General features: G+C 38.8%; 1 protein-coding gene across 2 annotated transcripts in view; it reads left to right on the top strand.

Annotated features, from left to right (window-relative positions):
* The window catches only part of CDK13 (cyclin dependent kinase 13), a 70,628-nt gene that overhangs the window by 24,787 nt on the left and 23,559 nt on the right, over positions 1 to 22,282 (top strand). For both annotated transcript variants that reach the window (XM_034415092.3, XM_034415021.3), the window contains exons 6-7: positions 17,097 to 17,286; positions 19,465 to 19,521. In XM_034415092.3, the coding sequence (XP_034270983.2) occupies positions 17,097 to 17,286; positions 19,465 to 19,521 (247 nt within the window). The remainder of the gene's footprint in view (positions 1 to 17,096; positions 17,287 to 19,464; positions 19,522 to 22,282) is intronic.

The following is a 22,282-nucleotide window of genomic DNA, read 5'->3' as shown; positions in this document are numbered from 1 at the left end:
CGGTGGCATGGGCCGTAACGGCCTCAATGGCTGCGTCTTTCTTTAACCGTGCCTCCTTAATGTGGCTCAGACAATTGCAGGACAAAATCCCTTGTGTGGATCTTGTGGCGGAAGTGAGAATCCATCAGGACCTGAATAGGTTGTCGGCTGCTCTTGAGTTCTCAGTGGACGCGACGCTTGGAGCAGCAAGATTCGCCTCGAAAGCCATCGCTTCATCGGTGGCATCCAGGCGCCTTTTATGGCTTCGCCAGTGGCAGGCGGATGCCAAGCAGAAGTGGCGACTGGCTTCTGCCCCATTCTCGGGGAAGCAATTATTTGGAGAGCCACTGGAGCCGCTGCTCGTGGAGACGAAGGAGAAATGTAAGGTCCTTCCCTCTCTTTCCCCCTGGACAGATCCACACCCTTCCCCATATTACAAATGCCAGTCCTTCTGGGGACATGACGGGTGGGTTGGCCCAGTTAGGGCTCAGTGGCCATTCCAATCTAGGCAGGATCAACAGCAGGATGGGGCAGGGAAATTCAAGTACTTCCCACCCAGATGGCCCTTTTGAGGGGGAGGGAGCCGTCTTTTCTGGTGCCAGCGATAATTGCCTCACAGGCCCTCCCATTGGGGAACGCCTGGTCAAATTTGCCAGGCAATGGGAGGGCATTACTACGGATGCATGGGTTTTGAATACCGTCCGTTCGGGCCTCTCTCTAGAGTTCCTTTCTACTCCCCCAAAGTTTTTCATTTCTTGCCCCATTTCGGGTAATCAGAGTAAACGGGACCTCATGGAAACTGCTATCCAACATCTTTTTTTTTTTTTTTTTAATTTTGATTTATATGCCGCCCTTTTCCGGAGACTCAGGGCGGCTTACAATGCTTTAAGCAATAGCCTTCATACCTTTGTATATTTTATACAAAGTCAGCTTATTGCCCCCACAAACTGGGTCCTCATTTCACCTACCTTAGAAAGGATGGAAGGCTGAGTCAACCTTGAGCCTTGGAGAGATTCGAACCAGCAGTAATTGCAGGCAGCTGTGTTAATAACAGGGTGCTTAGACCACTGTACCATCAAGGCTCTTTTGGATATCCATGCTGTTCAACCAGTTCCAGAAGCCAAATGGGGGCTGGGATTTTACTCCATCCTCTTTGTAATTCCGAAAGCCTCGGGCGGGTATAGGGCAATTCTAGACCTCAAAAGACTAAACCGCTGTGTGATTTACAAGCGGTTCAAGATGCATTCTCTTAAGTCCATTTTGGACAGCGTCAGGGAGGGCACCTTCCTCACCTCTATAGATTTAACTGAGGCTTATTTGCATATCCCCATTCTTCCAGATCATAGGCAGTATCTCCTCTTCTGTTATGCGGGCCAGCATTAACATTACTGGGACTTGCCCTTTGGCCTTTCATCAGTGCCTAGGATTTTCACGAAGGTGTTGGCGGTCTTAGCGGCCTACCTTCGGGCTTGTCCTGTGCGGGTCTAGTGTTATCTGGATGACATCCTGATCCAATCCGCCTCTAAGGACCAGGCGTGTGTGGACATCAATGTCACCATGCAGGTGCTTCAGGAGCACAGGTTTTCTGTCAATCGGCAGAAGAGTCATTTGACTCCAACAACACGGTTGCTGCATTTGGGAGTGGAGATTGGCACCATTGCATGCAGGGTATTCTTTTCCCAGGACCTCCAGGCGAGCCTTGTTGAGCTCGTGAATCACATCAAAGGGGTTCGCTCGGTGCCCCTAGTGATGCTTTCGCGCCTCCTGGGCAAGATGGTGTCCTGCATTTCAGTCATGCCATGGGCACGCTTGCACGCCAGGTCAGTCCAGTGGTTTCTTCTCCCTTATCAGAGGGCAGGTACCAGCACTTCCCTGCACAAGGTTAGGCTACCTCCAGTGGCATTGCATTCCCTGGAGTGGTGGGTTTCCCCAGCGCTTGCTGACAGTTGTTCATTTAAAGAACCTGAGCGCCTGACGGTAACGACTGATGCCAGTCTCTTATGGCTGGGGGGCTCATCTACAGGACAGGGTGGCCTAGGGCAGGTGGTCTCAGGCAGACTTAGCCCACAACATTAATTGGCTAGAACTCAGGGTGGTCCCTTAGGGAACTTAGCGAACTCCTTAGGAAGTTCCAGGACCTGGTGTCTGGCAGGCACCTACTGATTTTAACTGACAAGGTGACCGCTAAGGCACATATTAACAGACGGGGGGAACCAATCCAGGGCCCTTATGGAAAAGGCTGAAAGTCTTTGTAGTTGGGCGGAGCAACTCCAAATGTCATTGAGAGCAAAGCACATTGCAGGGACTGCCAACGTTCAGGCAAATTGGCTCAGCAGGGCTACAATTGACCACGCAGAGTGGCACCTGCATCCGGATTTGTTTCAGGAGCTGACGGAGTGCTTCGGATGACCGGCTGTGGACCTCTTCGCCACCCCGGACAACACTCACCTGAACAGGTTCTTTGCAAGGTTTGCGGTTCCAGGAGCGGAGAACGTTGATGCGCTTCACAGCCCTTGGCTGGCAGGACTGCTCTACACCTTTCCACCTCTTCCCCTCATCCCAGGGGTGGTAAGGAAAATTCTTGCAGAACGGGCGGAGGTGATCCTGGTGGCTCCACACTGGCCATGACGGCCTTGGTTTGCCAACTTAGTGGCCCTTTTGGTGGCCAGGCCTTGGAGAATACCGCTGGACAGAGTCTCCCTCAGCCAGGGGGCACTGGTCCACCCAGACCCTCAGTGGTTCCAGTTGACCGCCTGGCGTTTGAGCGGAGGGCTCTGAGTCAGGATAACTATTCCTCCGAGGTCATTGACACCATCCAGGCCTCCAGGAGAGCATCGACCAACAGAATTTATGATGCCACATGGCGGGCATTTTGCTCCTGGTGTTGTAAGTCGGGTCTTGACCCAATCTTAGTGACAGTGCCCCATATTCTTCAATTTCTGCAAGTGGGTCTGAACAAGGGGCTATCGCCCAGCACACTCGGTCACCAGTTGGCGGGGCTCTCTTCAGTTTTCTCCTGTGGGGGTTTGGACTGTCTGGCTCTCCACCCAAACATTCGCAGGTTCCTCAGGGGCTCAGCGAATCTCAGGCCTCCGGTGGTTCACCATTTTCCAACTTGGGACCTTACAAGTTCCTACAGGTTCTTATGTGGGAGCCCTTTGAGCCGCTGCGAGAGACCTCCTTGCAATTCCTGTCATTCAAGGTGACGTTCCTGGTCGCTATAACTTCGGCCAGGAGGTTTTCGGAATTGGCGGCTCTCTCTGTCCATCCGGGCCTTTGTGTTTTTCATGCCAACCGGGGCGTGTTGTGTTTGGATCCTTCTTTCCTGCCAAAAATTAATTCATGGTTTCACAGGGCCCAGGAGCTGGTACTCCCAAATTTCTGTCCCTCCCCAGTGCAAGCGCTGGAACAGAAGTGGCACACATTAGACGTGTGAAGAGCACTCCAAATTTATTTAAAACGGACTTTTTCCTTCAGGAAGATGGAGTCTCTCTTTGTCTCATTTCAGCCAGCCTCCTTGGGGGCCAAGGTCATTCCTTCGACCCTGGGCCATTGGATTCGGGCGTGTATCGGCAAATCTTATGAGATGCAGGCCCTTCCACTGCCCAAGAGTATTATGGCACACTCCACACGGAGTGCGGCCACAAGTGCAGCGTGGGCTACTCAAGCCTCCCTGGAGGAGGTATGCCGTGCGGCTACCTGGTCATCACCGTCCCCATTTATCACGCATTATAAACTAGATGTCTATGCCTCTGCTGAGGCGGCCTTTGGGAGGCGGGTCCTCCAACGGGTGCATTCTGATGAGGGGACCTAGAGCCAGGCTGTTACCCACCCGTAAGGAGAGCACCGCTTTGGTATGTCCCATTTCTGGATGCTGCCTCCATTACAGTGGAGAAGAAACGTTGGTCTTACCTGATACGATCCTTCTCATTGAGTGGAGGCAGCATCCAGTCCCACCTGGAGCTGGCCTTGGTCCATTAAGGGGTGGTTTTTTTGCTTGTTTGACCACTTGTTTTGTTTTTCTGGTCATCACACGTCGAGGCTGTCACTATTCCTTCACCAAAAGTTGGGGACCATTGGTGTAGGCGTGTCCTCGCAACTTTGACAGTTTCAGTCCTATTGGCTAACAGACGAAGACAACCCATTTCATTTCTGGATGCTGCCTCCACTCAACGAGAAGGATCGTATCAGGTAAGACCAATGTTTCTTCTCTCCTGCTGGGTTTCCACAAACCTTGGGTCTGCTTTCCACCCCACTGGGTTCCCCACCTTCTGTCACTGATCATTGATTTACCTTTCAAAGATCTCCAGACCCTGTGTTAGGGACCCCTCAGCTTCCCTGGACTCTACAGCTATATTCTAGAAACAGCTACCATTTTTGGAGTGGTTGCAAGGAATTGTGGCTGCTCTAAAAATTACAACCGCTTCTAGAATGAAACCATCCAGCCTAGGAATATGCTCTATTTCCTGAAAACATCTCTGGATATTTTTGAAGCATTCCAGAGAAGTATTCACATTAGAAAATCAGAGTACATTGTGAACAGAGTGGTCTTCTTCACTTTCCTAATGTGAACTCTGGAACTCTCCAGAACACTCTGGTGACACATGCAGAGCAGACAGCAACGGAGCAGTGTAATGTTAGCTTCAGAGCTTTTCAGAGCACTGTGGAGATTGTGTTAGGAAAGCAGAGCATACTGAAATTGGTGGAAGAGGTGGAGTGGAAGGGATGGGGTCTGGTGGGATGGGAAGGAATACCAAGGATTGGGGGGAGTGTGTGTGTGTGTGTGTGTGTGTGTGTGTGTGCGCAAAAATCAGGCCTAAGGCTTGCAGGGTCCCTGAGTTGCAGGAAGTGGAGCACAAGGTCCTTGGGTTAGCGGGAGGCCTTGGGAGGCCTGGAACAGGTAGGTCTGGGCTTGTGCCAGGACTTCCAGGGGCTTCCTTATCCTTGAGGCACTTCATGTTCTGCTTAATGACCTGTGCAGTTGTTTAATGACTAATCAGGGAGAACAGATGTGGAGGCCATTAAGCAAGGCAATCACATGGTCACTTCGCTTACTGAGCATCATGACTTGCAACTGTAATAAGCAAGTTCCATTACGATCATGAGTGGAAGACTAGCTGTATTGAAATATTTTTATCATATATGCCAACTGGTAAAGAATTTTAAGAAAATAAAAAGAATCACAGATACCACAAAGTTCCCAAAAATACAATTTATAATAATAATTCATAGTACAAGAAAATGACAGAAAAATATCAGGTTAATACATTATAGTAAAAGTTGATATATGAAGAAAAATATTTAATTCATAATTCTTAAGGTATTTTTGCTGCATAAAATGTGCTTGCTTTAATATTTTAAATAGGGATATAATTATTAACATATTCATATCAATACAGGATTAGGAGCAATCCTTTCTATTTGTTCATTTTTTTTCTTTCTATATAAAATTATGAATGGCAAGATCTTGCACTCTTATACTATAATTCAGTAAATGCAAAGGGGAAGTTTAGCGATGTGTACAGTGGTACACTTTTTGTTCTTTTATCTTGTGCACAGCTGCCAAAGGATAATAGGGAAGCCAGACAAATGGTTATAGACTTAAATTGATATTAAAATATTTCTGGACTGCTTCACAACATGCAAAAAACTGTGGAAGTAAACAAATGTCATGATTCTGCCCTTGTTTGGTGTTCTTATCATTATTCTGCTTAACTTGGTTCACCTTAGAAGTATAGAAATGCAGTAACAATGATATGGAAACAAATTCTGACTCGTGAGTGATTGTGCTATTTGTTCTGTTATCACAGTGCTAGGATTTTTAACTCTAGCTTGCAAAGTGGCTAGTTTAGATTGCAAGATTAATAAATGCCCATGTTAAAATTAACCATATAACTGAACATATAATGGCATGCTTAATGGATCTCATTTTTTACATTGTTACTTTTTACTGTATAGATTTGCCCTTCTGATGAAATCAAGAAATAGGTTAAACAGATTTTTTTATCTGAGGTTTATAAACTAGCTTGGGATAAACTTTAGCAGAACTAATTTAAAAATATATTCCAGAAGAACGGAATGGCAAACCACTTTTGTACTGTTGTAAGAAAACTATGTAGAATGTCCCTCTTAATAGTATTTAATTGACAATTTTCCTTTATCTCACACAATAGATTTCCAAAAGGAAGATAAGTTTGACTTTAAGTTTTCCGCAGAGAAAAAGTAGATACAGAAGACAATCAATACAGATAATCAAACAGATTTTCTGTATAGTACTTATCAGCAAATTTGCAATCTTACTGATTTTGGAAGAAAAAAACCCCTCACCTTATGATTATTAAACAAGTTCTGTGGGCAGTGCAAGAAAAAATAAATTGAAAAGTGCATAAATTTTTAAGTAGTTCAATTTAACTTATTTGTTCAGTGTAAATAAATAATCTTAAGGATTTTAGGAAATAAAATAATAAAATAATCATCGCCAGATGGAATAATACCTGGCTGACCAACTGCACTCAACATATAGTCCTTAATGTATCTGCATGCAATGAGGTATCTTTTCTTAAGAGATACCTCATTAAGGTTTTGTCTTAAGCAGTATTCTTCAATATCTTCGTAAAATTTTGTGAGGTGATAAAAGGGGAACTCATCACATTTTTGCAGATGACACCAGGCTGGCAGGAATAGCCAACACTCCACAGGCAAACCTCAATGTACAGAAGGATCTTGACAGATTTGAATACTTGTTCTATCTAACAAAATGAAATTTAGTGATGAGAAAAGTTAAGATTCTGCAATTAGTCAAGAATACAGATATAGAATAGGTGGTACCTAACTCAATAGTAGTAACTGTGAGAAGGATCTAGAAGTTCTAGTAGACAACCACTTAAATCTCAGCCGGCGGTGTGCCTACAGTTGCCAAAAAAGCCAATATACCCCTAGGCTGCATTAACAGAGGGATAAAATCCAGATCATGTGAAATTTAATACCACTTTATAATGCTTTGGTAAGACTTCACCTGGAATATTGCATCCAGTTTTGGTCACCACGATATAAAAAAAGACATTGAGACTCTAGAAAGAGTGCAAAAAAGAGCAGCAAGATGATTGAGGGCTGGAGGTTACGGGAATTGGGTTGGAGGAAAAACGGTTGCGGGAATTGAATATGTCTAGTGAAAAGAAGGACCGGGTAACATAATAGTGGTGTTTCAATATTTTAGGGGCTGCCACAAAGAAGAAGGGGCAACCTATTTTATCAGAGCAGAACAAGAAGCAATGGATAGGAACTAATTAAGGAGAGGACCAACCTAGAACTAAGTAATAATTTCCTGACAGTTAGAACAATTAATTAGTGAAAAGACTTGCCTTTAGAAGTTGTGGGTGCTCTGTCACTGGATGCTTTTAAGAAGAGATGGGATAGATATTTGTCTGAAATATTATACGGTCTCCTGCTTTGGTAGGGGGTTGAATTAGAAGATTTCTAAGGTCCTTTCCAACTATTACTCTTTTTCTGTTGATTACTCAAAAGTTATGCCTTGAAAAACCATTGTCATTTCCCTATTAAAGGCTCTGTTAACATGGAATAGCCTCATTATTATGGCTAATATTTAAATACAAGCTTCCAGTTCTTAATGGCCATTTGTTCTGATTTTATAAACAGTTATAGATAGGGTGCTCTCTATTTATCTTGAATATGTAGAGTATCCTCTGTTGGATATGTAATGCATGCTCTTGTCCAATCATGTTTAGTACATAATTCAAGTTGTATGGAAAAATGGATCAATTTACCCCCCCCCCGCCATTCCTTAATCTCTCATGAGATTCCTGCTTGTCTGTTGTAGTGAGTTATTGAAATATGAATATTTAAGCATGAAGTAGTTAACATTTGCAATAAACAAAATAAAATTTCCCCTGAAAAATATTAGCATGTACATTTGTGCGATATCATTATGTCAGTGTTTTCCCAGTGACTGCTGCAACCATGACTGTTGATTTTTTTCATATTCTCCTTTACCTCATAAAGGTGTTTTTAAACAATTTAAAAAAATAATAAATGCTTTTTTTTAAAAAAAATGTGATAAGAAACCCATGTATAAAATGCCCCTTGTTATAGTTTCTGAAATTAGGTGGAGATACTCAGAGGTCAGCAACCAAACTTTGGTAGTTCAGTTACTATTCGTTTTTGTTCAAAGTAGTGGAATTAAGCATTCAATAAGTTCAATTTATCCATTTTAGATAAAACAAATAATTTATACCTGAAGATGCTTCAGAAATGAAAAACATGAGAGAAAATTTCAGCTATGCTCTTTTAGTGATACTTCTGTTGGAGATCTAACTAACTCTCAACTGAAGATATAAAAACAAAACTGAGAGCTAGTTCTGTACCAGTTTAGAAATCAGGAGGTTGTGGGTCTCATCTTAGGTAAGAAAAATAACTGAGAGACTTTAGGCTACACACTCTCTTTCAGCCCAACTCAATTCACAGGGTGGTTGTGGGGAAAATAGTAGGAGGAAGGAATATTAGGTATATCAGAGTGTTTAAAGCGTGACTATTATTTTGAGACAACCCAGGAGCAAAATACAGGACACAAAGGTTTGTCTTACAAACAGTGTTTTATATACAAGACTTCTATATACATACATACACGTGGTAGGCACATACCAGGCAAGCAAGCAATCTTCACCTCTACACAGAGAACTACAATGCAGATAGAACACAACGAGGAGAGTGATACACGAGAGAGAGAGAGAGAGAGAGAGAGAGAGAGAGAGAGAGAGAGAGAGAGCCTCTAATGGCCTCCCTTATATAGACAGCTTCTTAAAGGGGCAATAACCCTGCTGACTCATCCTGGTCCACAGCCTTACAGCGGCTGGTCAACTTTAACTCATCAATATCCTGACACTCCTCCCATTTAAAGCTGAACAGCTGAATGCTTTAACATATTCACAATGCTCTCTATTTCCATTATGTCCTTGCCTCCTGCTTCGGTTCCTACTCTTATTGCGACACACACTACTAATACCATTACTATTATAGCTGCTGGAACTACTCATACAGTCATTATCTACTGACTCTATACACTCTATCTTATTAATCTCCATTACATCCTGTTTACCCTCTCTTGGTTGGATACTTTACTTTCTCCTTCCACTAGTTCAGTTTCCTCAGTTTTGTTTCTCTGCCTGCCTGACATTTTCTTTAACTCCGGCTTCCTCCATTTATCTTGTTGTTCCTTAGGCAATGACCATGACCATATCTCTTGATATGTACGGGGTTCATTATGAATACCACCTACCCTAACCTCACCAGTTTTGAGCCTCTCAGGACATAAACCTTTATTATACCCTTCAGATCTCCTAGGTATACCCCTGTTTGTTTGCCTTGGGTTTTTCTTCCTCATAGGATACACCCTGTATTTTTCCTCCTTACAAACAGCACACTCTACATACATCTTGCACTGCTTTGGCTTTTGCTGTGGCTTATGCCACCTAACTAGGTCTGGCATCTTCTGTGGCCCTTTGGAACTTGCATGCGCTACTCCCCTACGCAACAAATGTACACGGGTGTCATGTGTAGGAGCATTCATAAGTGCACATGCACAACTATTCTGCCTTCCTAGAATGTACATGCCATCCTTCTTAACCCCTCGTGCACGTATCCTTCCACCTTTCCTGATGGAGTACTGCCCTCCTGCAAATAGCATTTCATAATCCTGCCTGTCCAACTTGGATACACTTAACAGATTATGATCTAATGCAGGCACATATAGGACATTGTACAATATTTCTCCTATCTCAGGTACATAAACATTACTTTCCCCTTTTACAGCAGCTCTTTGACCATTGGCCAGATTAACCCATGTTTGCATAGCTGGTTTCAAACCAGAAAACGCTTGTGGATTATTAGTAATATGCTGGCTTGACCCGCTGTCCAACAACCAAGTGTTCCTGGTGTGTTCAGACGCTGTTGCTGCCAGGGAAAACAATGCTGGAAAACCACTCTTCATGTATCTCGCTGCTCCTCTATTTCTCCTCTCAGGGCAGCGTCTCTGGAGATGCGCTGTCGAACCACACGTGTACCATCTCTTCACTGTGTAAACTGTCTCAGCTGCTCTGCCGGCATCCTGGACTGTTGCAGATGCTGGTCTGTGCTGAGTGTTCTCTCCTCCCTTTCCTGGTCGCCTCTCCAGCCATTTCTGTTCCTCCAACAATCGACCAGTCAAATATGTCATAGTTAAGTCCCTCTCTTGCATGGACTCTAGACTAGTCATGAGAACGTCCCATGAACTGTCTAATGAACTGAACACCACATACACCTTGTGTGCCTCAGTAAACGTCATTCCTCTGTCTTCTAACTCAATGAATGTCTTTCTCATAGCCTGCAGATGTGTGGACATGCTCTCCCCCAGCTTCAGTTGTGCTTTATACAGTCTGCTTGTCAGCAACACTTTACTGCCCGCAATCTCGCTAACATACACACTACGCAAAGCCTCCCAGCACTCTTTCTCAGATTGGAAACCTCTCATATGTATCAGCTAACTGTCCTCTAAAGCCAGAATTATGCTGGCTAATGCCTTTCATTTCTTGCTGGTGGATTAGTAACAATCAGCCACAACTCCTTCTTTCGCACGTATATCTCCATCTTTTACACTCCAGGAGAGGTAGTTTGTCTCATTTAGTCGACACACTAAGAAACCACCTCCCATTACGCCGACAGAGGCCATGTTGCCTGCTTTCTTTCACAAGCCACTAACCACTATCAAACCACATTGCACAATCCCTCTGGCTCTGGTGCAAGTTCTTACTGGGTTTCTCTGGTCTCTCTAGTCACTGGCCTTCTCTCTGGACTGGGCCTATAACCTGTCAGAGTGTTTATAGTATGACTACTACTTTGAGACAACCCAGGAGCAAAATACAGGACACAGGTTTGTCTTACAAACAGTGGTTTATATACAAGACTTCTATATACATACATACATGTGGTAGGCACATACCAGGCAATCAATCAATCTTCAACTCTACACAGAACTACAATGCAGATAGAACACAAGGAGGAGAGTGATACACGAGGAAAGTGAGAGAGAGAGAGAGATGCCCTCTAATGGCCTCCCTTATATAGACAGCTTCTTAAAGGGGCAATAACCCTGCTGACTCATCCTCAGTCTTAAAGGGGCAATAACCCGGCTGACACGGTATGTTTGCCATCTTGACTTATTTATAAAAATCATAAAAGTGGGCTAAAAATATTTTCAAAAAATGCCGTCCATGGCCAATAATAATGTTTTCCATCTCTGTGATAAATGAATCCATTAATAAATTTATATGCTATTAAAAGTATATTCCAAACATAGTAGATGAATTTCAGAGTTCCTGAACAGTTTCAAGGATGTTGAGCGCACAAGAGATAATATACAAACAGCAATTATGTACCTAAGAAAGGAATATATATCGGAACAGTACTGTATTCAAGGCATACACATTGTTTTATCTATATCTAATATATCCCTGTGTCTAATTTTTTAACATTCTCTGCTATGGTTTTCTTGTATTTAAGTAAAAGAATTATTTTACTGAAGTGAAGCAAAAATATAATCAACTTTTTAATCTCACTATTAAAAAAGCTCTCACCTTTTCCATGATGGAAACATAAACACAGCAGTATTTATTTACTTGAACATCCTAATACTATGATTTTAGAGATTTTATAAATTATAGATTAAGATTGGAGTAATATATCTTTAGCCTTTTGAACCCAAACCAGAAGACTGAAATATTACTGATTTTGCTTATGGAAGAGTTTGAACATTTTCTATATGAATTAAACTGAAATGTCATTCTGTAATTCTTATTGTTTTAAGTAGTAGGTCAGACCTCTATCACAGAAGTCTTAAGTGGAAACAGTGAATCAGGAAAATGAGGATTAAATGGTGTGATTAATAGTATCTATTACAATAGGGATTAAAGTATATAAATATTTCATTTGAAGTTAGAGTGTGTATTCAGAAAAACTGAATACACACACTAACTTCAAAATATTTATATACTGGCAGTGTAAGGTGGCAAAATTCTTGTCTAATTCTTTGATCTTTTTCAGTGTAAGAGATGGGAAGTTTGTCTTTTTGAAAAGACAGGGCAGTCTGCATCTATTTTTCTGTTTTGATAATTTGTAGACCTTTTATCATTGTGAAGAAATTGTTATATTAACTTGCAGATATTCTGGGGCGTTGCTACAATCCTGCAATTTGGAAAATTTCACTGACAGTTATTAATATCAGAGAAAGTGTTATTGTTATTTTTTTCTGTTTTCATCCTATATGAAATCCTATATGCAATCCTCTTGGAATTAATAGTTCAAGAATGGGTAAACATGGAGAAACTGATGTTTGGTTATTCATTAACAAAGATACTTAGCTGGTTTTGTTTCAGTAGTTCTCTGTATACCTAAGTGGATGTATTTAGAGAAAATACAGTCACCATGAAACTGCTTTTATTTAGATTTTTTCCTAGCTCTTGTTAAAGAAATTGTGAATTAGAGATTACATACATATTGTAAAATTATGAGAGGCTTTTGCCTGTGACATTTTAATACTGCATTTTAATAAGTCACAATTAATTTCTTAGTCATTTCAAACTCTTAAATTGGATCTTGATAGTTTTGGGCATGAGAAAACAGTCATAAATATATGACTTCCTTTACCTCTCTATTACTTCTGATTGCATTTCCAATATCTTGGAATTGACTATTTTCCCCACTTCTCCCGATTAAAAGGATTCATTGATCTATGATATTAAAAGGTTCGTTAAAAAATGGGAAAGGAATTGGAAATCAAAGGCTTTTTAAAAAAATCTATTTATTAGAATTTTTAACAATAGTAATAAAGGCTCTGATGCAATTGAGGGCTTTTTGTCATTCCTTATCACCTAGAAGTCAAACCCACAAGTTGACTCCTGCCTTGTGATTTCCTCATGAGAGGAAGCAATTTTTCAACCTCTACTTATCTGGAGGAGTTCAAATCTTTTTGAACAACAGTGTTTGTTCCAAAAAACTATGGTTAGAGTTCAAAAGTTTTTACATACATACACACACACACACACACACACACACACACACACACACACACTTTTTATTAACTGTAATTTGTTATGCTATCTGTGCTAATATACTTGGTTAACAATTGTTTCATACCAGCCAAAATACAATCAGTGGAACTGAGTACCTTGTGTGTTGTATGTTTCAAATACAAAAAAAACTCAGGGTGTTTCAAGTATTCTATCATAGGAAATCTGTGCCTGTTTAAATAACTTTGGTTAAAATTAATTGTATTTTATTTTCCAGACCCAGAACTGTTGTTAATTAAGAATGGAAGTGAAAGCTTCCAGTTGCCTCCTCTTGGCCATCTGGAAGGAGGAGGATAGGACAGTGCAAACCTGAAGTTTGCTATGGCTTGTTTCTTTTTCATACACGTGTTTACAACAAAGTTCCCTGAAGTTGGAATACAATCTTGATTGTGCCTCCCAGATCTGTTTAATGGAAATAGAAAAGAAAATAAAAGGTGCAAAATACATGTAGTGGACTATCTTAAGTGAGTTTCTTAAGTATGTATTTGCGATTTACTGTCTGGAAGAACTTATTCTGACTTTTTTTTTTTTTACCATTTTGATGAAATTCTGGGGTTTGTCAAAATACAGTAGGGTACATTGAAAGCATATTTTGTTAGCTTGGGCTTATGCACCTGTTTTTGAATAAATGAAAGATTGACAAGGAGAAAGGAATTGGGGTAAATGCATATTTACTTATTATTCATTATAGCAATAGCACTTAGATTTATATACTGCTTCATGGTGCTTTACAGCCTAAGCGGTTTACAGAGTCAGCATATTGCCCCCAACAGTCTGGGTCCTCATTTTACCAATCTTGGAAGGATAGAAGGCTGAGTCAATCTTGAGCAGGTCAGGATCAAACTCCTGGAGTGAGCATCTATAGAGGTCATGCAATCACTGATATACAAATTTAAGTAAAACATCAGCATGCCTATAACTCTGCCTATACAGGAATATGACCACAATTGAGCCCAAAATTTCTGTTGTTAAGTGAGAAATTTGTTAAGTGAGTTTTGCCCCATTTTATGACCTTTCTTGCTCAATTGTTAAGTGAATCACTGCAGTTGATAAGTTAGTAACTCGGTTGTTAAGTGAATCTGGCTTCTCCATTGACTTTGCTTGTAGAAGGTTCAAAAGGGGATCACATGATCTTGGGACAGCAACAGTTATAAATATGAACCAGTTGTCAAGCACCTGAATGTAAATCATGTGGATGCTGCAAAGGTTGTAACTGTGAAAAACGGTCATAAGTCACTTTTTTCAGTGCTGTTGTAACTTTGAAGGTCACTAAATGAACTGTTGTAAGTTGAGGACTACCTGTACATATACATGATATGTGGATAATACAATGTTTAATACAAAATATTAAATTAAGATAAAAGGTAAATTCATAGACTTAAATCTGTGGAGATTTTCAATCATCCAGGTCATGGTGGTCCCAAAACTGCTTTTTCAAGAGGCAACTGGACTTTTTGGTTTTTCTTTGAAGATATTCTTTCAGATAGAGTTGAAGAAGCTGCTTGGATAAGAAACAAAACATCTTCACAAAAAAAAACCAGGAAGTCCAGTTGCTTCATAGACTTATCTTTCATAAAATAGGAGAAGAAGGTGATGTTTCCAGATGGCCCAATATTTGTCCCCCAAACATTTCTCTTTAAAATAATGTGGTGATGGTACAGACAGCAGTGGGAGGAATCTTGGATCGTTCTTGATACATTCTTATGAAGAAAGTAATTAATTCTAGTTCCTAATGTTGTTTGGATTTCTGGGTACTATGTTTTTGGTTGAACTATTTTTGACTAAAACGTCTAGAATTTAAAATGACAGAAACCTAAAAAATAGACTAGATTTAAACTTGAAAAGAATCCTTAATGTCGTATATCTTTTTATTTTTATATTGCAATAAAGACTGTTCTCCAGATCTTGATAAATTCCAAGATGGAAAGTGGGCTGGAGAGGGAAGGTAGAATTTATTTTTGTTTAACCAAGGGATAATGGTAAAAGTTCAGAATTATTTTCTGGAACTTGAACATACTATAAATGGTGATGCTGCAATAGCTGCTCTGAAATGAGGAGAAAAGTATTCTGTTGTTTAAAAGTCAAGGTTTTTTCAGTTCAGTGAATGATTGCCTTTATCCTCACATGGGGACAAAAGATTGATACTGTCTGAAGAGAAACTGGAGTACTATTTTTAAGGTAAAATAATGTATTTAGTATTTTAATTTACAAACTGATAGATCCAAAATTGAAAGCTATACATTAGAGAATGTTTATCTCAGTCCATTAGCTATTCCCCACTATGTAAGTTACTCTCTTTCTTAAGGATATAATACCATACTGTTGAAACTTGTGAAAGCCAATTATTAATATTTTATCTTTAGACCCTATGGCCTATGTTCTAAGGTAACCATTGAGTCAATATCTCATAATCTGCTGCATTGCATATTATACTAGAATTTGTAGTCAGTTCGGATACACTCTTTTCCTGATGGCCATAAAAGATTGCTTGAATGAAACGACACATTTCATTTGGAGACATCTCCACTAAAATCTTTAACAAAGGTGTTAAATATTATTGTATTTGTTGCTAGTTAATGTCAGTAACTTTAAATTTAGTAGTTGCGCAGTTCACTTTTCACAGACGGTAAAGGAAAGGCTATTGAGTTTACTATCTTGCTATTGCTCTGTATGTATCTATATGTCTATAAATATAGATAGTCCTCAATTTATGACCACAATTGAATCCAACATTTCTGTTGCTAAGCAAGACAGTTATTAAGTGACTTTTGCCTCATTTTATGATCTTTCTTGCCACAGTTAAGTGAATTACTTCAGTTGTTAAGTTAATAACATGGTTGTTAAGTGAATCTGGCATCCCATTGACTTTGCTTATCAGAAAGCAAGGTGGAAAAGGTGATCACATGACCTCAGGACACTAAAACTATCATAAATATGAGTCAGTTGCCAAGCAGTTGAATTTTGATCACGTGGGGATGCTGCAATGATTGTCCTAAAATGGTCCTAAGTCACCTAAACAGTTACGAAATGAAATGTTATAAGTCAAGGACTACCTATACACATAAATGTTGTTCAATTTGATATTCATTTATAGGTAGACCTTGGGTTTTGATGGCAGTTGGGACCAGAATGTAATGTGATGTGACTGCATTGCTTAGTGATGGAAGTCCCAGTTATCATCATAATCCCAGGACTGTATGGGTCATTAAGTATGAGAAGGCAAGAGTCCTAGGCGCAACCAGGCAAACATTATGGAGTGTGGGGGGGATGCCACACATAGTCGCTATGATATATGGGTGGGTTGGGAGGTCACAGGCAAGTTGAATATGTGACTCGGATCTCATACGCTGTAATAGGACAATTTGGGAATAAAAATGGCAAAAGCAACGTATAGGAGCAACTTGTGGCCTTCTCTGTCAGCTTCCCTTTTGACTGCTTGTGGGAAGCTAGCAGGGAAGATTGCAAATGTTGATCATGTGATTGTGGGGCAATGCAATCTGAACTAGTTGCCAAGTTCACAAATTGTGATACCATAAACACAAGGAGAGTTGTGATAGGCAGAACTTTGAGGATGAGTCATAAGTACTACTTGCTCAGCCTTGTTGTTAACTTTGACGAGTCACTGAACAAGTGATTGTAACTCGAGGACCACCTGTATTTTCCCTGTTACTTTAGCTCAATTTTCATCCTTTAATCCATCTTAGAAATACTTATTTTCCTTTTCTTTTTAATTTTATACTTTTGTTGTGATTTTATAAACAAACTCTTAAATCAGAATATATTTTGTATTGTTTCACTATAGTATTTAAGATGATTGATGAGATAAGGATATTTAAAAATTAAATGTCTCCTCTCTTTCTACAAAGTATTCCAGGGAATATATATTAAGTAAGTGTTAATATGTATATGAATTCTGATAGTGAAGCCACAGCTATAGTTTGAATAAACGGTGATAATCTTTAAAATTAAACTAGATATATAAATTATTGTAATTTCTTCCAGGTGCTTTCTACCTTGTATTTGAATATATGGATCATGATCTCATGGGGCTTCTGGAATCTGGCTTGGTTCATTTTGATGAAAGTCATATTAAATCTTTCATGAGACAGTTGATGGAAGGCTTGGATTATTGCCATAAGAAGAATTTCTTACATCGAGATATTAAATGTTCTAACATCTTACTAAACAACAGGTAATCATCCAATTTTATAAAAAATATATTTCCAAAATTTAGAAATGAAATAAAATATAGTTTGTAAATTTATTTTCAAATAATAACATTTTATTGATACACATAGTGCATTTTTTGTTCAAACTGCTGGAGATACTAAAAAATTGGGTCCAATACTCTTCAAAATCTTCATAAATGAGTAAGATGAAGGAATAGAATGGGAACTCATCAAATTTGCAGATGACAGTAAACTGACAGGAATAGCCAACACTCCAGAAGACAAGCTCAGGATCCAAAAAGTTCTTGACAAACTTGAACAATGGGCTCTATCCAACAAAATGAATTTTAATATGGAGAAAAGCAAAGTTTTACATTTAGGCAGGAAAAAATCAAAGGTGTAAGTACAGATTAGGTGAGACTTGTCCCAAAAACAGTAACTATGAGAGAGATCTTCGAGTCCTAGTGGATGATCACTTGAATATGAGCCAGCAGTGTGCAGCAGCAGCCAAAAAAGCTAATACAATCCTGGATTGTATAAACAGAGGCATAGAATCAAAATCACGTGAAGTATTAGTACTGCTTTATAAAACCCTAGTAAGACCACATCTGGAATACTGCAACCAATTTTGGTCACCATACTACAAGAAAGATGTTGAGACTTTGGAAAAAATTCAGAGAAGAGCAACTAAGATGATCAAAGGCCTGGACACTAAAAAATAGTAGCTGCAGGATTTGGGTTTGGCTAGTCTAAAGAAAAGAATAATTAGGGGTGACATGATAGCAATATTCCAGTATTTGAGGATCTGCAACATAGAAGAGGGGGTCAAATTATTCTCTAAAGCACCAGAGGGCAGGACAAGAAATAATGATTGGAACTAATTAAAGAGAGAAGCAACCTGGAATTAAGGAGAAACTTCCTAACAATGAGGACAATTAACTAGTGGAACAGCTTGCCTGCAGAAATCGTGGGCGCTCCATCACTGGATGTTTTTAAGAAGAGACTAGACAGTCACTTATCTGAAATGATATAGGTTCTCCTGCTTGAGCGGGAGGCTGGACTAGAAGACCTCTAAAGTCCCTTTCTGTTCTGTTCTGTTCTTCTATTCTATTCCTATTCTATTCTATTCTGCTCTACTCTACTCTGTCTAAAGTACTCTAGTCTACTACTCCGACTCCGACTCCTATTCCTACTCCTACTCTATTCTAGACTTTAGCATTTCATTTATTTGAATGCATAACTAATATGAATCTAGAGTTCATTTTAGGCTTCTGTTTGGAATAGATGTATAAAAGCAGTGAGTTTTTCTAAGTCATGATTAAATTTCCAATTGATTTAATCAGAATATTTTTAGGCTAAATACAACCCATAAGGATTCTGCAGAAGCTCTCTACTCTAATTTTAAGATTAGAGATGTTATGTAACTTCCATAGGATCAATAAATTATGACAAAAAATAGGACTTGTCCTGTGTGTACTGAACTCTGCATTTGAGTAGTAGGATTGTGTTTTTCATTTCCCAAGGAACCTTTTTTTTCACCTGTACATAGTGATACATACACACAGCTAGATTAATGACATATTGTATGCATGTATTTATTGAGAACAACTTATAGTCCTCCAGTGCTCACACTGGGATGCTAAAGTACCATTTCTGGTGTTGTTCAGTAATACCTATCATGGTTGGGACTGTTGAGAGTTGGGTTTAATTAGTTTACATTCCATGTAAATTCTACAGTAATTTTTAGGAACTTTTTTCCTGCTCTACTATGATTATTTATTATATTTGTATTTTATGTGCTTTTAAAATATTGTTTTAACTATATAACAGTTAGAGAAACTAATTAAAAAGTGGCATGCAGTAGGTGTCAAAATTTTTGAGAATTGAAACATTAAGTTATAAAAATAAATGGATAATTAATCTTACAACATTACAGTAACATGTTTTTAAGTATTGAAATGATTTGTTACTACTTTTTAATGCTTTATTTTTCTCATTTTTGACTTCATGTTTGCAACATTAAATCATAAGAACATAACTTTTTATGGTGGAAGAGTAAAACTTAGTTTTGAATTTTATGCATGAGGATTGTACTGCAAAGAGTTTTGGTGGGTCCAAAGCAAAAAAACTCCTTAAAATTGAATTAAATATAAATACTATGGATAATATTCAATTCAAACAAAATTTACTGTTTCCACTAGAGGGCAGATCAAGCTTGCAGATTTTGGTCTTGCTCGCCTGTACAGCTCTGAAGAGAGGTAAGTTTAATATTAATTTAAAACTATGTGTTCTTTTTGGAAGTTAAACTAGTTACTAAATCTGCATTACTATTAATCTTCTCATCGTTCCTATCACACATCTCCTCCCACTTATGACTGTATGACTGTAACCTTGTTGCTGGTATCCTTACGATTTATTGAGTGTTTCCTAATAAGATTTGATTTTTTTTTTATTTGATTTATATGCCGCCCTTCTCCGGAGACTCAGGGCGGCTTACAATGCGTTAAGCAATAGCCTTCATACTTTGGTATATTTATACAAAGTCAGCTTATTGCCCCCACAATTCGGGTCCTCATTTTACCTACCTTAGAAAGGATGGAAGGCTGAGGCCTGGTGAGATTTGAACTTGCAGTAATTGTAGGCAGCTGGTGTTAATAACAGTGCTTTAGTCTGCTGCACCACCAGGGCTTGATTGCTTATTTGTTCCCTTTGACTATCATTAAGTGTTGTACCTTATGATTTTTGACGAATGTATCTTTTCTTCTATGTACACTGAGAGCATATGCACCAAGACAAATTCTTTGTGTGTCCAATCACACTAGGCCAATAAAGAATTCTATCCTATTCTATCCTATTCTATCCTATCCTATCCTATCCTATCCTATCCTATCCTATCCTATTGTGAAAATATATCATAAACAAAACTTAATAAAAGATGCTGAATTTAAAAAAATCTTCCATGACCTTTAAGGATGCGGTAATACTTATTTTTTATTCCAAGTTGGTTTATACCAGGTTAGCATCAAACTTATATTTAAGGTAGCTGATTTAAATCAATGGGTTTAAATTAACTAACATTCATTTTCAGGGTTGTTTTATAGTAATATTTTTTTCATAATATGAAAAGGAAGGAACAACATGAGGAATTATTTCAAAGTAGTTTCTTTATTGCTGCTTGCCTATAGACATAAATTTTGTCAGACTAAAGCACTTACCTCCTAACTCATTAAATGTACCCTGTAAACTATTAGCTTGGGTTCGCTTTCACATATTTCCTTCATAAATAAAAAATAAATACCAAAGTTTTCATGCTTTTTAGCTGGAAATGAGTCTTTCCTTCCTGCGACTGGACTGTGTTCCATCACAGTGATACCTTTATTTATTCAACAATATCTAAAGTATATTGCACAATTTTGTTTGTTATTTGTAATGGTTTGCACAATAATTTAAAAAGATATCTTTTTGGTAATAATACTTCAGATGCAGTGTTAAAATCTAAATATACCCAGAAGCATAAATTATTGTAAAATCTTTAATTCTTATAGCATATAAATAGACATAATTAGTTGGTAACACTAGTACATTAACTCATTGGCCTGGTTGTCATGAAGATGCAGGTAGTCCTTGTTTAGTGACTGTCTTGGACTGTGAGCTTTCACAGTTGTGACAGTGATGAAAAAGTAACTTTGCAACCAATGCCTCCATTAATGACCAATGCAGTATCTTTCTTAATTATGAGTTTTCTATTGCAACCAGTTAGTACCTGTTGTCCTGTGCCTAACCGCTTTTGTTTTTCCATTACTCAACTCTCGTAGAGTGCGAGATTACCTAAAGAAGCTATCTCTTCCTGAGCTGCTTTTCTCAACAGTGCAGCTTTGTCTCTAAAAGATGCTAATAGCAGGTTAACAAGCTCAGCAATCTTATTTAGCTGGTTAGAACTAACCAATTTCATACCAAGGATTTTTTTTTTTTTTGCTCCTAAGGCAAACAGTCTGCACCAAAACCTTCATTTTTTTGTATATTCATCATAGTTTGCTTATTTACTCACTTGCAATCCCTTCATCGCTAATAAATGTAAATAAGAAACATTAAATCTCTTCTTGCTAATTATGCCAGTGTCAGTGTGAGTATTCCAAAGGGCGGGGGAGTGCTGAAAGATTTGCTCTTTTACTCTGCTTCCTTGTAAGTCCTGTTCTGGAAACCTTCCTTGCTGTTTGAGTTCATTTGGAGGTCATATTCTTCTGATTCTCTAAAGAAAAGAAAAGCTCAAAATTGTAAGCATAATAGTGATTATGTTATTTTTCACTTTATCATTAAGCTTGCTTAACAATCAAGTTGTGAATCCCAATTTGTATTATTGGGGACTTTAACACGATCACGGACATGGAAAAAGACTATCAGAGTAATAAGAAGAACAAAACTAGGAAAAAGACACTTACAGACACATTTAAAGATATGGCACAGGAATTACAGCTATAAGATGCATGGAGGGAGGTGAATAAAGAAAAAAAAATACACATTCTATTCTAGCCCACATCAATCGTGATCTAGAATAGATATGGCCTGGATGACCACAGAACTTAGAAAAGACGTGGAGGAAGTTGAAATATTGACAAATACTTGGGCGGACCATAGTCCTGTAAGGATATTGAAAGGATATCGAAGAAAGAGAAGATGGATGATGAACAAGGAAATATTAAAAGACAAAGATTATTCACAAATGATTGAGAAAGAAATGACTATATTCTTTAAGATAAATACAAAAGAACAAACCTCACTCCAAAACTTATGGGATACGGCAAAAGCCTATATAAGAGGTTTGACAATCGCATACACGGTGAAGAAAATTAAAGATAAACAACAAGTAAGAGACAATTTGTTAACAGAACTTGAAAAATATGAATCAGAGTTGCAGAAAGAACCTCAAAACAAATCAATTAAAGGAAAAGTAAACCTGACAAAACATAAGATTAATTTAATTACACAAACAGAAATAGCAAGGAAAATTAAAACAGAACC

The sequence above is a fragment of the Pantherophis guttatus genome, chromosome 4 (genome assembly GCF_059756535.1).
Source record: "Pantherophis guttatus breed Tessera chromosome 4, ASM5975653v1, whole genome shotgun sequence".
Lineage (NCBI taxonomy): Eukaryota > Metazoa > Chordata > Lepidosauria > Squamata > Colubridae > Pantherophis > Pantherophis guttatus.
This window is presented reverse-complemented; position numbering and strand designations above follow the sequence as displayed.